The 15,120-nt window shown below is 37.0% G+C and overlaps 1 protein-coding gene across 16 annotated transcripts in view; it reads right to left on the reverse strand.

Moving 5' to 3' along the window:
- The window catches only part of LOC143902809 (protein muscleblind), a 435,206-nt gene that overhangs the window by 42,798 nt on the left and 377,288 nt on the right, over positions 1 to 15,120 (reverse strand). For 12 of the 16 annotated variants that reach the window (XR_013258480.1, XR_013258484.1, XR_013258482.1 and 9 more), the window contains 3 exons: positions 7,955 to 8,131; positions 6,502 to 6,582; positions 3,795 to 3,980 (listed from right to left, as the gene is read on the reverse strand). Coding sequence is in view for 6 of the 16 variants with exons in the window: in XM_077415980.1 (XP_077272106.1) it covers positions 3,795 to 3,980; positions 6,502 to 6,582; positions 7,955 to 8,131 (444 nt within the window). In the remaining 10 variants the exon portion in view is untranslated. The remainder of the gene's footprint in view (positions 1 to 3,794; positions 3,981 to 6,501; positions 6,583 to 7,954; positions 8,132 to 15,120) is intronic. The other 4 variants (XR_013258481.1, XR_013258488.1, XR_013258487.1 and 1 more) reach the window with 2 other exon arrangements.

The raw sequence follows: 15,120 nt of genomic DNA on the forward strand, positions 1-15,120 counted from the left end.
CGTCACATTTGGGAAACAATTCTAACTCTTTTTTCGTATGCAAAACTGATATCTAGACAGACTTATTTGTTGTAAACAGAATTCAACCGTTCTAATGTTTGTGACCTTTTCTCTTTCAAATTTTACCTCTAAATATTGAGAAAAATATTTAAATATTTCCTTCCTTATACGTAGCGCTCAATAATTTTTGATAATATAATTTACGTAAGTTTTTGAATTTACTTTATAAGTTTTTAATTCGTTGCTATTTGGTTATACTAGGCATCAAGATTATCGAGTCGTGACGGAGCTACCATCTCCCCCAAAAGCGTTTAGCTTTTATCGGAATGTAAAATATAAATTTACTTTATTCTTTAATTCAAATCTTCCCCCAATATGACCGTTGTATGACCATGTTGGGAACGAGTGGGTTAAATTCACCCTCTACGACAAGGTAGTTCATTATTTGCAAGTTGAATTCGCCAAGATGCACCCCGCAAATGAATCAGCGCGAGTTTTTGCGCCGAACTAGCGTTGCTATTTCGATTTTGCTCGTTCCCCCTCGTCTTGATTAAGAGAGCTCGCGCACAAGAGAACTGCCCCGTGAAAACTGACTCGCAAAACCTGTTAATTTCGCGAGTGCCGTCGGGCGAAAACGGGTAAAGAGGCGATGACGGCTCCGGGGAAATCTGCGAACTCGCGCATTAGAAAATTCCAGGTGCATGCGGATGCGAAGTTTCACAGGGCAATCTTGTTATTGTTTCTGAAACGCTTCTCTCGCGCTATCCAACTGGAGGCCCGCGTACCGAAGGCTTGAGACGATATTGCACGATCGTATCTATAGGATCTCTACCGATTGCGCGTTGCACAGATCGCAGTCTAATTCCGGAAAGCTTCAGCCGTTCTTCCCGAACAGTACTTACAGAAGTACGATATTAATATTACTCTACGCGAACCTATATTTGGAAGGGTAAAAGTCATAGTGGTGTAAGTCAAATTTTTTAAGATATTGACGCGTGCGCATAGATGCAATTTATATATTATATATTGTATAGATTGCATCTATTGTGCACACAAGTCAATATTTTAAAAAATTTGACTTACACCACTATGGCTTTTACCCCTCTATTTATTCCTAAATATCTTTGTAACATGTATATCTTCTATTGATAGAAGTGACAGAATTTCAATGTAATCGTCAAAACAACCTTTTAAGAAATAATTGCGTTGCAATCGTCCTTGCAACGGTGTGAACCAATACGGAAAATACTTCATTTGCGTCGCTCGGTGACGACGTTTTAACAACCCGAAAAAACCAGCGATAATGCGCGGCAAAAATAACTTTGATGATCGTTCATCCTAATTTTCGTTTTTTTTTCGTACGATAGGTATATTAAAAGTGCCGATGATCGTCGCATGTTAAGCCCCTTGCACAATAGGCGATAGCGATAGCGATAGCGACAGCGACAAAGTTGCCGACAAAGGTATAGCGCTTTGTCGGCAACCTTGTCGCTGTCGCTGTCGCTATCGCCTATTGTGCAAGGGGCTTTATCATTAATACAACAACAAATCATTCTGATTTATCTTGTAACTGATGATCAAATATACATAAAAAATACCTATATATAAAACAAAAATGATCTGAGAAAAAATACTAACATTTAACGAGTTTTTCATAAAATATAACATATGGATAATTAGATAAATATTAATAGCTAAGAAACATTAGTAACTGTTTTTTAAATCTAACAAACACATTAACTAAGAGATTCTAACTTGTCCAATTATACACGGAGAGAATTTTCTCTTAAAATTTACCCTGAAATTATGGTAGTTGTGGGACAATATGTACCACCAAGAATTTTATGCGAGCTATTCTGATTAATATCTACCATAATAAAAAATATTAATATCTATTACATTAAAATATAATATATGTTTGATTAATTTTACTAAAATATATCTAGGAAATTTCAATAATTTTTCAAAATTTACCAATCTGCTTGGTAATTTTTATTACGTTGTTTGTAAAATGTCTTTTGTATATTTTAAAAATTCCTTGGTTGCCAAGTTGTCCCAAGTTTGTAGTAAATTTAAGGGTAAAATATAACAAAAAATTCTCTCCGTGTAGGTAAGTAGAAATGTTTTTTTATGGAAGATATTAGGTCAAAGATTTCTCAAAATAAAAATGTGTAGTAATGTAATCATCATGACAATTTATCAGCTTCGTATAAAGCAACGTATAAATATCATGAGTCATACAAATCAAGGTAAGTTTAAAAAAAAAACGCTCGTAACGCGAAAATTTAAGTTTTTAAATCAGTCGCACATTTGCAAATCCATCTACTTCTATCAATCAGCCATATATTCTGGTCTATATAAGTTAATCATAATTATTCATCACGTTTCGTCGTTGCCATTATAGTTATCTGACTTAGGAATTTACATACTCTCGATACTTTTAGACCTTTGTGTCGCTCACGATCCGTAAGAATCTATTGTATCTCTATGCGCGATATCTTAAGTTAGATCTGCTTTGTCGCCACATCTTACCTAGATACCGATATATTACCGCTCGTCATTGCATCGTTTCATCTCCAGCCACCGTATCGCACTACAAAATATATCGCACAAAATCTTTTGTCGCTCTCGCAATTTAATTTCTCTTCTCTCGCTGCTCGTCGCTTTCAAGCTTGCTCCGTTTTTTCATATAGAATTCACTGTACGACCTCTATATTTATCTATTGCAAATTATTCGCTAAAATATCAACTGCGCGGGATTAATCGCCATCAGTCGCTGCTACGATTGATTTTGGGTCGCGGAGCCGTTCTTGAAATCGTATCGTTCGCTAATCACCGACTACAGTTGCTAATATCTCGAGGCTACCATCTCTCTACCGTTAAGATACATAATCTCTATTCGCGATCGAACACGTGACATTAATTGAGAGAAAAGAATGAGCGTATAGAAATATATAGTTTCTCCCGTTATAGCCCTTATAGTGTTCGTTATGTGTTCTCTCAAAATAAATTTCGATTTCCAGCCCAGGATCCATCCGGTACTACCGTCACTATCGATCGCTGTGTCGCGCGACGAACGTAAGCCATCCGGCTCGCGCGGGCTCGCGTAATCAGATCGCCTTGTGGATCCGCATGGCGTAAATTACTGTAATTAGCAACGCGTGCGTCTATAACCCGCCTGCGAAATCAGGATATTCTCGGTGCCCGCTGCAATTTCATCCGTTGTCATCGTTACGCTCTAATCACCACGGGCGTTCCGTTACGCCCCGGCTGATTAATCCACCCGACGTGTTTTACGCTTATGTGAGAAAAAATAGGGAGGGAAGAAAAACCCAAAGAGAGAAAGGGGAAGGAAAAATGAAGGGACGAAAAAGAAATGACGCGTTGGCGCGGCGTCGATCTGTCTCGTCGAACGTTCGAAACGTTCGAAACGTCATCGACACTCGGTGTCGAATCAAGTCTAAAAGTCTACACGTCTCGGAGCCTCTCTAATAATACGCGTGAACGTAAATGAGGTTGTGAATGGGATGATGGTGGGCATGGGGGTTGTGCAGAGGGGTGCACAGGGACGTCGTTGTAATAGTGGTAGGGGATGGTGGATGATTGACAGATTGCATCGTGGATACGGGCGACACCTGATTGGGGGGACCGGCCGGCACTTGGTACACGGTACTGGGCGCGGCCATCGGGCACCTTGAGGCCCTGGCTGCGCCGTGTTGGGCCCCATGCTGTTGTTGTTGTTGTTGTTGCTGTTGTTGTTGTTGTTGTTGAATGTAGTTTGGTGGTAGACATACCTCGAGGCGGTCGGTACGTGGCATCTTCTGCGGCATCGCCACTGTCTGCGGCACCACGCCGAGCGGACTGCCGACGCCCGTTGGGTCCGCCGGGCCCATTATCGCCGGCATTATCGGGCTGGGCGCGAAATACGGGCTGTACGTATTGCCAACCTGCGGCATACCGGTCAGGTACGGATTCGTCGCCTGCGAAAACACACCCGGAAGATATCCAGGTAATACGGATTAGAACACACCTAGCCCCCGCCTTCGCTTCACGCGTTTTTTCGATTTTGTGCGCGTCGCGACGCGAGCGATTTTGAGATTGAAACGCCATTGAAACGCGTGCTTCATACCTGAGTATTAACGTTAACGGTAGATAAAAGCGAAAAACACATGATTTCTCTTTACATCAAATTGGTTGATCGTACCCGAGTTGATTTGATTGAACATTGCAATACAGCTACATTTTTAAATTATTTACAATAATTACGTCACAAAAAGCGCATTGTTTTCTTTAATTCGCCAATTCTCAGTAAATTCCTGAAAGTCACATAAATGTTGCAAGATATTACATTAAACATGTAATCAGAGAAAGATAAATATAAATCAGAGAAGATCAAATGTAATCAATAAATAACTACATTTAACAAGAATGCAATCGGGATCTGCTCTATCTTCATAATATATTGCATGTTGATGAATATACATCTATTCCACAATTTAGGCAATAATTACGATTGACTGTATGGCAAATTTTGATTGTAAATAATTTAAAAATGTGTAACCATTTTCGAAAAAAGAGTTTCTCAATCAAGTCATTTTAAAATAAGCAGTTTTTAACTTCTCCAACAAGAAATTAATGTTTTCCAGTTTGTACCACCAATTACCAAATACTCGATCCGTATATGCAATCTACCATTTCTGAATGTCCATGTAAATTCTGCTTCAAGGTGCATTAAAGCTTTGCGAGCAACGCTCTCCGGTATTTATCAACATAAGACGTGCAATATACATCGCTTGGTTTACGAGCCATCGCCGTGCTCGCTTCAATTTCGGATAAATAAGCAATATCGTTAATATCTGGTGTAATAACAACGTGTAATGAAGGAAAATTATATATTAACATTGCCGAGAAGAAATTGATACACAGCGTTTTCTTGAGTTGCTTAATATTTATACGGAAAATTCTGGAAATTTGGAACAAATAATATACACAAAAAATTTATATAAGAAATATGTATAATATATAATAACAATTAAATTCAAATCTAGATTTTAACACGATAAGAAGATATATAAGATGTAAAAATCATATATTTTGTGTCGATTTATCTTGAACAATTTCAGTAAATAACATTATTATTAGAATTAAAAATTAAAATTAATTTTACTTTTTTCCCCTAAAAATAAAAAATATCAAGTTTTTAAAATATTATTGTAGTTTACGACAAGATCAAATAAAATCCTCTCACGATCAGTAAAGTGCACATGAACTTAGTGCAAATAATTACCCTTATATCTAAAATTATACTTTAGTTGCAATTGTCATTTTATATCTCAAAATTATTTTGATATCAAAACTCAGTAAATAAATTCATTAAAACGGATTTTTAGAGAAGAAACTTTTAAAAAGTTCTACAATAATATATAAAAGGGTTCGAGGTGGTAAACCTGAAAAACGTGCCAATTAAAGACAAGAATCTGCAAAGAAAAGACGTCTCATTTACGGATCTCGCAAAGGCTTAATCGTCCTTTTTTTCTTCTCCCGTGTGCCCTCCCCTTTACTTTTAACGACAAGCGTACGTTCCCACACGAAGCGTTTGGTTTTGCAGCGAGAGCTGGCTCCCAGAAGCGAAGGCAGGTAATTTCAAGCGCATCCAAACGAGCAGAATACTCGTTCCTTCTTCTCAAAAGCCTCTGGTACCCTGGGAGCTTTCGTCGTTGTAAAAAAGCTTTCGGAAACGCGGCCAGGTAATTGTTAGAAAATATTAGCTGAGCAATATTTACGCTCAGACATCAGCGCATCGTCATATTTTTTTTCAAAATATTCTAGGAAACAAAGATTTCATTACCAATATTAAATTGAAATATTGTAAGGTCAATAATATTTCCAATTATGAAATTACCATGCCTCGCATCCCTTTCCTTCGTCTCTTTGACTCTCATAAGTTTCATTCTTATTATATTTAAAAAAAAATCTAACAATTTTCGTATTTAAATATTTGCTATTATAATATTAAACGTAAAATATGAAATATTTTCAAGAGAAAGAAGAAATATTCAGTTTTCAGAGCCAAAGAACGCGAAAATTTTTTAATTAGCCGTAATACTTCATGCTCTTCTCTTCTACAGGAAAACTTTTCGAAAACATATACAAACAAATTTTCTTTCCTCAATAAACAAACAAAACATCTTGTAAATGCATGCAATTAAGTTATTGACTTACTATGCGGCGCGCTTTTAAAATAAAAATTTAAGCTGTCGTACGAACGCTTACTAATTACAGGCGCATCGCTTGAATGACTATAGTGGATGTAAACTTATGAAAGTAATTCATTTCGCATGAAAATGTTGCAAACTGAAAATAAGTACATATTTACTGTCTCTTCCAATTATAAATTGGAGTCATGGGTAAATGCGACGAGCATCTTTACATCCACTTTTAGCCAGCGTGGCATTAAAATTAACTAAAAATTAGTGGAAGCCAACCAAAACCAAGAGTTACCATAAAGGCGTGAGTAGCGAGAAGTTGCTGCTGGATTTGCTGTTGAAGGTGATGGTGTGGTGCCGGAGGTGCCGGGGCCTCCTGTTCACCAATGACGTAATTGGAGAACACACCAACAATCAACCACAACCACGTGAGCCACAGCGGCAAACATAGGGGACAGACAGGCAGTCATAGTATAGGATTCGATGTCACGTAGCAACGAATATGAATGTATATCATGAGTAAAAAAAAAAGAGAACAAGGAGGGCAAACGTTAATAACGAGAGTTTATTATTCCTTTAATTAAAAACAAAATCGTGATAATCTCGCGCGTGTACACTGACCGGCAGGAATGCCTGGACATTTTGATATGTATATGACATATATGTACATGTATATGTATATGTATTATGTCCAGGCATTCCTGCCGGTAGAGTGTACGTACAAACTCACGCGGGAACAGGAAGATTCAGAAAAACAAAAAAACGCGGAGAAGTTTCCTCGATCGTCGAAGATTTATTCGGGTCGATCAAAATTACCCGAACGTCGTGTCAACGATACGACGAAACTTTCCCGCGCTCAAACCCTATCGTTTGGAAGTTCCGCGTTTGTGCTTTTCTCGTAATTAACGAGCCTCTCCCGTTGAATGATAAATACAGTACGAAAAATGTTCGCGATGAGAATTTAACATGTCTATACACCAAGGACTCTTAACTTACGTTTCGTGTCTTTTTATAGAAATTATTTACGGAAGAGTTCTTGAATCAAAAGTATATTTAAATATATCTCGAATTATCAATACTTGTAATTCAAAAATAATTAAAAAATTCGTGATGTAAAAATAATAATAAAAATAAAAATCACGAGTGTCATCATAATTTCAAAAGAGGCCGTAATATAAAGTAATAAGAATAAGAATTACCTATCGTATCAGAGAGATTCAATTCTGCAAATTGACTGTCTATCAAAATATGTGGATAAGTCAGGTTTTACTCTAGGAAGTAAGGATGACACTGACCAAGAACATGCGACGTGCTAAACTTTAATTCTTAAAAACTTTGTCTGTCGGTGCAATATCCGCAAGAAGGAACGCAGGTAAATATGGACGGCGAAGTGCTACGCTTACATATATGACTCGAGCCTTACCGAAAAAAGCTTGTAAAATGTTTTTAATTTAAAGTAATATACGAGATTGCGTACGCATATACACACAAACATAGCTACTACGTTCATAGCATCTATAGCTTCAAATTTCTTGGTAACGACAGTAAATATGAAAATAAAGCTTAAATACACTACGCCGTCGATAATCTACGCAGCGTTGCTTATCAAAAAAGATATAATCTAGTAATAACCCTCGACTAAACACAGACAAAATCCAGATATTATACGGTCGTGGTAAAAGAAAGTGTGTGAATGTGTGGATAGCAGAAGAAATGGTGCAACGATCGTGTTAATTTGTTGGACATACCACTGTGGGTACCTGTCCGGGCACGAGAGGCTGACCCGGCGTGAGGCCCTGCTGAATTTGCTGCATCAGCGCGTTTTTCAACGCTAAGTGGTTGCGCCCGTTTATCAAGAGTTGGTCCTTCAGATGCTGTGGGGGATGGAAATACTTGCAAGGTGGCTTCTCTCGGTTACACCGGCCCTGAAACAGAAATGCAGAACGTGTTAAAGCTACTATCGTTTTGTGATAATATATAATACTATTGCAATAAATAAACATTAATTGTTGTAATCGTACACACAGAGAACATAGCTATACTACTAGAGAAAATTCTTCTTAGTAAATAGCTCGAAAAATGAAAATGAGTGATGAAAATGAATCTCATATATTCAATTCACTAATTTCTAATAAGATTATTGTAATGGCTGATATCGTACTAAAATTAATTTGGACAGCAATAAAGTAAACACAAATGTGCAAATATTACTTCCTTAATTGATATTGGTTGATAAATCAAATTAGGAGTAATAAAGGAGTAATTTTAAACACCATGTTGTTTGCTGAATTTCTTCCTAGTTCACTTCCATCAAACGACACAAAATCATTCCAGTGTTACCCCAACAATTAATATTGAAAGCGATATCGACTATAAATGTATTAATAATGAAATTGGATGTAGGGTTGCAAAATATAATCCTCGATATTCAATGTCATTGCGAACATAATAATTGATGAGATATCTGATATTCGTACCAATGATACCATATTATTATATATAATAACGCAGATAATTTCGCGACGCCACATGATTCATAATACTCTTATATCTACATATATAACGGATGCAACGTTATCTTTAGTGAAATTACGCATAATACAAGTTTTCACCTATAATTTAGCTAAAAGAGAAACACAAACGCGTATAAATGGCTCATAATGTGACTAATATTTGAAAACCTATCGTCCACTCTTCATATCGAATTTTCGTTTACTTTACTTATCTCTCTTTCTCTCCTCCTCACCCGGCCTCTCCTTCTCATAATTTGGGTGTTGAGACGAACTGTAACACGGTTTATGAGGTAAGTTGAGGGTGCAAGGCTGGAATACGGAAGTGACACGAAGAGGCGAGAAAGTGGAAGGAGCATGCCGTCGAGAATGCTGAGCCGGGTCTCGGAAAGAGACTCGTGGCGGAGAAACGGAAGCCCGCGGGAAATGAAGGAAGGAAGGGTAGACGGGACGAAGAGAGAGGTCGCGCCTGGTGTCGCGGTGGTACTAATTAAACCTTAACAATATTAGTTCAGGTAAGACGTCTATATAGGACGTTTATATAGGATCGAGTGGTGGCCACCGCCAGCCGCCTGTGCTTTCTTACGGAAATCCAGTGGCTTTTGGTAATAGTGCCTTGCGAGCGTAAACTCCGTCAGAGACAGAGGGGTTGGCGACAGTTTGGGCGGCCAAGGGGGAAGCGGTGAGTCGTGTTGGTGGTATAGCGTCGGCGGGACGAACGCTCAAATATCGCCTAATTAAGCATTCGAGAGTTTCGAGGAATAATGTGTAGGTACCCGCCACGAGAAAGTTTCGACCCATTGAGAGGAAATGCTCCGCCCTCTTCATCGTCTTCGCCATCGTCACCGCTGCCGCGCCGTTCTCCGTTCTCCGCGTCGCCGTCGTCGCGCTCCCCGGGAGCCGACCTCTCGTTGACATGGGGCGGTTTAAGCTCGACTAATTGCACGAGACAAGATTCGAGCGTTTGCTCTTGCACAAGCTACATGACGTATACAACGCGTGCCGACATCTGTATCGGCGGCTTTGACGTTGATAATATTTGTTTCCTTTCACGAACAGTTGTTTTCGATGTGTCTATCGGCGTGCTTTGATTTTTAATATAATTAACTAACCACAAAATAATCATTTAAGCTAGCTAGATAAAAATCTTTATTTTTTTGTAAAAACTTAGCATTAAAGATACGTTAAAAATATAATTCAAAAAATCCGAAAAAGGTAAAAAGAAATAAATGGAATGTTCGGACCGAACAAATTGATACACAATATTTTAAAAAGTTTAGCATTTCGAGAAAAGCTCAGAAAAAAATAGTTTTTTAATATACATATATACATACATTTAATTGTATATAATTGTCCTGATATAAATAATAATAATAATAATCAATATTTTATTTATCAAATATCGTAATAATGCACATAAATATAGTTTCGGGATGCTTAAGCTCTATATTCTAGATGGTGCCAACTAGTAAGGGCACTATTAAAGTTGATTTAAAGGGGCTACTGATAAGAAACAGCATTCTCTAGGGTGCTGTGTGAAACGCTCCCCTCTAATTTTAATGAAACTTTAATGATATTTAAAGGATCTCCGCGGAAACGGATAGCCTCGTAAATTTTATACATAATGATGTAATATCTCACGAATCTTTTAATGACCAAATTCTTTTGGCCTTACACAAATTTCATTTTAATGCTGATCTATATTATTCCAAATAAAAATTTTCTTTAAAAATCAGGATTAGCAAACATAATTGCGTTTCTCACTAATAAATTTTACCTATATTAAAAATCAATTCACAAGAAAGATGTTACGTATAATATTTACTATCAAATTCCAAGCAATAACTGTTCTTTAAATTTTAAACATATACATATATTCACATTTAATTATAATATTAAATTACGCACATTGACATCTGAATGTAATTATATCACCCTTATTTTACATTTTAATATATGCAGTTAAATAAAAATTTAAATAGATCACAAAATATATACCTAATCACAATAAAAATTGCAACTGCATTTATTAACACTTATTAAGCAAAATTATTTCTTTTTTATAATAAGCATTTCAATAGTGAGCACCAAAAATGTATTATCTGATAATGTGTGTCGGATAATCCATGATAAGCACTGGTGCCTTAGGTAAAACTGCTATAAAAGTATAGAAACGAGAGTAAAAATTTGATATTTCAGACAAACAAATACAATTTACGACGTTAGTGCTCGTGCGCTGCTTAAAAGTTCACAACGCGTAGAGAATATTGGAGAAGGCATTCCTCTGGTTCTAAAAATATAAACGAGTATGAACCTGATACCTATACACAGAGTATAAACCTGAGATAATTCCCAATATTCGATTTCATGCTTATCCGCTTGAATGAATAGTCAAACATAAGGCAGCATACAAAAAAAGCTTTATTTTCACGTTGCCGATTCGGAGAAGGTATTAATCTTATTACGTCCTAAGACAACGCAATAACTTCTGAGTCACGTAGCCACAAAATCCTGCTTTCAAGACTAATCTTATACTATCTTAGACAAACATAGCTTAACTATATTTCCCGACGTCATTATTTTTTCAATCAATCAAGATTTGTATAGAAAAATATTTCGATTTCTGAACGGTCTTCTTGAAGCTAATTTATAAGGCTAATAAACATATGAACAAACTGATTATCAGCATTATATGTTAATTCAATTATCGCATATTTTGTGCAAGAATATTTAAATTAAAATTGTTATTGTTAAATAAAAATTATGAAAAGTATACTTTTTGTGTTATTCTAAAGCTTGATATTAAGCTATTGCAGTAATATTCGCTCATATAAATTTATAATGTTTATACAACTTGTAGCATACTGTACTTGTATCATATAATTCCAATTAAGCTACAAATACCATTTTTTTGTTATATAATGGGAAGAATATGAGGTTGAGAAGGTTAGAAGATGTGGAAAAAAAGTCCAATTGATATAGAGACAGTAAATAATCTTCAGCAGTTCGTTTTCTTGATAACTCATCGGCGCGAAACGAGCAGGTGTGGTAAAGCCAAAAAATGCTTCCAGTCGACTCGTACGAGCGCAACGGGGAAACTTCTTTGCCTTCATTGTTTCAGTCTTCCGGCATTACAAAAGAAACGCCGTGGATGAAGGCGGTCGGAGGCTCGAGACCGACTCAATTACAGTCGCTGAGCGACGCGATAATTGGGATCAAGATTGATTGTCTTCCTTCCTTTCGCGCTGACCTCCTACAAATACAAGCTACCCGAGACGTACATTTTCTTTTCTCTCGTCTCACATAAATAAACCAGTGCAGAAAACAAAACGTTATTCGTCCAAAAGGGATATGGCTCTAACCAAAAATCTTTTCTTATTTTGCGCTCAACTTTAGCATGGAACGAACCTATATATTTCAGTAATTAAGTATTCACCAGCAGAATTGAAATTAAATAAATCTAGATATATGTTGTGTTGACATACATTGGAAAAAAGATTTTATTTTAATCTAAAAATAATATGGGATATATCCGTTAAGTTCACTAATTAATTTGCTTTATAATATAATCACAATTCCACAAAAGAGTATAGCCGGGTTTGTATGGAAAATCTGCCCCCGCGGCTTTTCCGATTTGCACTTGGGGGATCGATTTGACATTAAATAAAAATAATTCAGCTAAACTTTTAGCTCTTTATCTCAAACGATTTTCGAGATTTAAAAAAAACCACTTTTTTCGATTTTATTTTTTTTTCAATAGTAAAATTCAAAATTAATAAATGGTGATTTTTTTTCTAATTCTTAGGAGTAAAAGAGATGAAAAAATACTTTCATTATAAATCTCAGGTGGAAAGCCGATTTTTAAGAACAGAAATAAAACTATTCATTTTTTTTACCGTGTTATTTAAAAGTGTCCACCGCCAAACTTTGTCAGAAAATGTCTTCTATACTCCTTTACACTCAGGAATTTTTTCATTTTTTTTGAAGTGGTGGAACATTATGAAAAAAAATAAAAACTAATTTTTTTTTTAAATCTTGCGTTTGAACACATTAAAACTCTTATACTGCTAGAGAAATATATAGAAAAAAATTTTTCAACTGAAAAAACAACTTACAAAAATATTTAAAAAATTAAGAAATGCATTACTTAAAAAAATAAAAGACATTAAAAATTTTTGAATTGACGTTAAAAATTTTTTTTAATGTTGGTATCTCTTATTTTGATTTCTTATTGTCTTCAGAACTTCATTAAAGTTAGCGCTAGCTTAACTTATAGCGATTCTCACACCTCATTGGTCACGATACAGAACGATGGAGAGCCGCCTTAAGATTTTCCCACGCCAGCACCGCAGACAGAAGCGTGCGCATCTATAATCTATAAAGGCCTATCTACATAAGACGCAGAATGCGAGTCGCAAGCACACACACAGTCTACATGTCAATCTAACCTCTTTGTTAGATTGCAATCAATCGATTGACAATTGACATGTAGACTGTGCGTGTGTCTTGCGACTTGGGTTCTGCGTCTTATGTAGATAAGCCTTAACGGTCGAAACGGACACTCGTACCTCGTGTCTCGTCAGTAACGGACATTCACATAGTTTTCTACGATATTCGTTTAATACTTTGTTACGCGAGATCCGTGATCTAACCCAGACATCAAGTTCTCTACTCGACAGTGTAATAATTATTTTAAGTTGTACATAGTGTAAATACATAACTGTCTTACATACATATACGAGTCATAATTGAATACGCGGACCTTCCCGGCCATCTCGACCTCGACCAATAATAACCTCCTTCGGGAGGAATCGCTACAAACTGGTACTCGCTAACGCCATCTACTGGAACTTTCAGAACCTATTTTTTACTCTATAGAGGTTGTTCGATTACTATAGAGAGTATAGAGTAAAAAATAGGTTCTGAAAGTCCCAGTAGATGGCGTTAGCGAGTACCAGTTAAGCTAGCGCTAACTTTAATGAATGAACCATTCATTAATTTTGAATTTTAAATTTTACTATTAAAAAAAAAAATAAAATCGAAAAAAGTGGTTTTTTTTTTAATCTCGAAAATCGTTTGAGATAAAGAGCTAAAAGTTTAGCTGAATTATTTTTATTTAATGTCAAATCGATCCCCCAAGTGCAAATCAAAAAAGCCGCGGGGGCAGATTTTCCATACAAACCCGGCTATACTTTTTTGCTTCGATTTAATATAGGAAGAAATATAGCTCAATTGCAGTTAATGAATCAAGTGCTTATTAATAGAACAGATTCGTTGATGTTACATCGTAATTACATCGAAAATAGTGCAAAACGGCATACTTGTTCGATGTTAGCGTCATCCATTAGGGAGCCAAGCGACATAAAAAATTTTATTGGCATCGATATCCAGCTCAAAATTACGAGGCTTACATATAAGAAGTATGATAGTAAACCGCGCAATATATATATATATATATATATATATATATATATATATATATTATATATATAATAATTCGTCGTCGCGTGTGAGAGCACTCGGATCGTTTTCCCCATCTAGCTGCGTGGAAAAAAACCTACGCGAAGACATTCGCAAAAACACCTCGATGACAGGGGAGCAGGAAGGAAAAAGCAGGAGGGTGGTGCTGGGGCGGGCTTGCGGGATGGTTGCTCACTTCATGGCGGCGGGAGGTCGATGTCGAGCAACCTTTTTCACCTCGATAAAGCCCTGTCGTCAAAGGTGGCCGACGAGCACGATCCTTCAAACCCGGGCTAACCCCGTTTTATAACCTCTCACCCATCTACCCCCGTCAGTTCCCTGTCGCAGCCTTACCGCGCAACGGAAGCACACCGAGTGGGAAAGAACGTGTTCTCGCTGCTGAAATGAGCGTCGCAGATAGAATGATAGAGAGAAACTATATGAGAACCGAGAGGGAGAGAGGAAGAGAGGAAGGAGCAGAGAGAAAGAAATTGGGTGGATATAAGAAGTGCGAAGGGGGACGAGGGTGTCGACGGGTGTACGCCATCCACCCGTTGAGCCGCCGTTGCAAGGGCTGCAGGACGGGTGAGCGAGATTACTAGGATTTGCGCGTAGATTTGCATATCGATTTTCCCGGTGGAACAGTGTCGTATGGCGGCGAGGGCTCGCACACGATTTACCTTAATTTCGCTCTGTGGGAGGTATCTGCCACATTAGCCCGGTGGTTGTAGCTTAAACGCGGCTGTTTCACGACACGGCGATGTCATTTCGGATCGCGCGGCGACTCGAAATTACCAGTGGTAACTCCCGAAGAAACGCGGGCGGGTCTAAACCTACACTGAGGGAAAAATTTTGTTGAATCAACAAAACAATTTTGCTTGACAACATACAATCTTTCGGTTTTATTAAATCAACAAAACAATTTTGTTGATTTTTTAATTTAT

Source organism: Temnothorax americanus, unplaced genomic scaffold (assembly GCF_048541705.1).
Source record: "Temnothorax americanus isolate GAGA-0224 unplaced genomic scaffold, ASM4854170v1 Scaffold40, whole genome shotgun sequence".
Classification (NCBI taxonomy): Eukaryota; Metazoa; Arthropoda; class Insecta; order Hymenoptera; family Formicidae; genus Temnothorax; species Temnothorax americanus.